The 1790-nt window shown below is 32.3% G+C and overlaps 1 protein-coding gene across 1 annotated transcript; it reads left to right on the top strand.

Annotated features, from left to right (window-relative positions):
• Nucleotides 1-810: 810 nt before the first annotated feature.
• Nucleotides 811-1502, top strand: LOC130814020 (uncharacterized). The gene has a single exon (XM_057680030.1). It carries the CDS (start codon nucleotides 914-916, stop codon nucleotides 1382-1384), a length of 471 nt encoding a protein of 156 aa, XP_057536013.1. The 5' UTR covers nucleotides 811-913; the 3' UTR covers nucleotides 1385-1502.
• The last annotated feature ends 288 nt before the right edge of the window (nucleotides 1503-1790 follow it).

Here is a 1790-nt window from a genome sequence, read left to right as displayed (position 1 = left end):
TTGAAAGAGAGGTAAGAGATCTTATTTTTAATCAAGTTCCTAGCCCACCAAAACATATGATGAGCTTGGAGAGAACAATTCTTAAAGATGACCCACCATTAGAAATGCTCTATTGATATTATCCTACACTCTACATAGCTAAAAAAAATAATAATAATTTTCGGAAAAATTTATTATATTTGATTTAAAGAAATAAGTAGCACTATATCGAAAATCTTTAATTTTTGTTCATTTTTATACCAAGCATTCGGTAGATGTAAAAATATGAATGATACATTTTGTTTCATGTATACATAAATATAAATTATAATTGTCTCTTTGTTCAAATTTTCTTAAACTAAAAATTACAACACTAAGTTCTTCAAGGATGAGAAACTTATGATAAAGATTGATTTTATTCGCTTTTCATCCATGTAAAGACTAAAAATGTGTTCAATCAAATACTACATCATTATGAAAAATAAACATATCAAAGTAAAAATTCAATAAATAAAGAAAAAAAAATAAATTGCACCTAAAATTAGGATGCCATAAATTATTGCTAAATAAGCATATATACATTATATTTAGAGATAAATTAATTGATAGAAAGTACAAGAATTAATATGAACTAAGAAATTAAAACCTAATTTAGACAGTCAATTTAGTGACAATATGCATCATTTATTAAATAGCAAAGCCTTAGAAAAAGAGAGAAAAAGTTGCTGTTATTTTTAGGTAAATTGCACCCTCCTAAATTGAGATGTTTTGTTCATCCTATAAGAGCATCCCTTTCTTCTCTATTCAAATCAACCTCATTTGATTAATAAAACAATAAGCTTTTTAATAAAAGCGTTTATCAAAGTTTTTCCCTCTTGCTCTCACCTCTAAAATTCACCCTCCTTCGTCTTTTTTACAACTTTAATCGACGATCATGGGTGGCTGTGCAAGCAAACCTAAGGAGTTGGATATCAATGAGAATGCACCAGCACCTGTTGAGGCTGCTGCAGTTGAGTATGTCGAATCTGAAACAGTTGCACAGGATATAAATGGAGGTGAAGAGACAAATACAGGGAAACCTTTGGCAGATTTTTCTGAACCCATAGAAGAAACAAATGAGACCATAGAATCAAAGCAGGATCAAGAGATCTCGAAGGTACCAGAAACCAAGGCTAATGAGCAAGTCGACGTAGAGGAAATGATCGAGGATGAGACTGTGGTTGAGCCTAAGCTTGAAGCTGTGGCTGTGGCTGAGGCTGAGGTTGAGCCCGAGTCTGAGGCTGCTCCAGCTGAGGAAAATGTAGTCTCTGAGACAGAGACAAGTCCTGAGTTAGTACAAGAATTAAAGGCAGTTGAGGGTGAAACCTCAGAAGATAAAAGTGATTCACCTCTCATTACAATGTAGTAGATCAATGTATGATTTGCGATTTACTAATTTTGCGTACAAACTTTTTTGTAATTCGTACATAATGCGATGAGAGTTTACATCAAGCCTTATCTAAACTAATTTTTCATTCTCATTCTCTAATTTACAGCCCTGCATCTTAAACAACAATGTCTATGCTAGGTGCTCTTAGTCAAATAGAATCCATAATAAAGCCTCTAGATCAATGATTAGATTCCCAATTGATTTGAGAAACAATAAACCTAACTTATGAAATAGACAATTGAAAAAATTAAAAATCAACACAAATATTTAACGAGACTCATCTAATACGAGCTAAATCTTCCACAGCCTAGGTGTTTCGTTGAGGTTCCTTAAAGCTTTAATGGAAAAATACAATGCAAATTCAAAGAGAGATGGAGAAGAG

The sequence above is a fragment of the Amaranthus tricolor genome, chromosome 1 (genome assembly GCF_026212465.1).
Source record: "Amaranthus tricolor cultivar Red isolate AtriRed21 chromosome 1, ASM2621246v1, whole genome shotgun sequence".
NCBI lineage: Eukaryota > Viridiplantae > Streptophyta > Magnoliopsida > Caryophyllales > Amaranthaceae > Amaranthus > Amaranthus tricolor.
Note: the sequence above shows the minus strand (reverse complement) of the source record. Positions and strands in the feature narration are given on the sequence as shown.

Bases quoted from the DNA above. Each gene is read 5' to 3' on its own strand.
- LOC130814020 (XM_057680030.1), top strand. From the start codon at position 914: ATGGGTGGCTGTGCAAGCAAACCTAAGGAGTTGGATATCAATGAGAAT.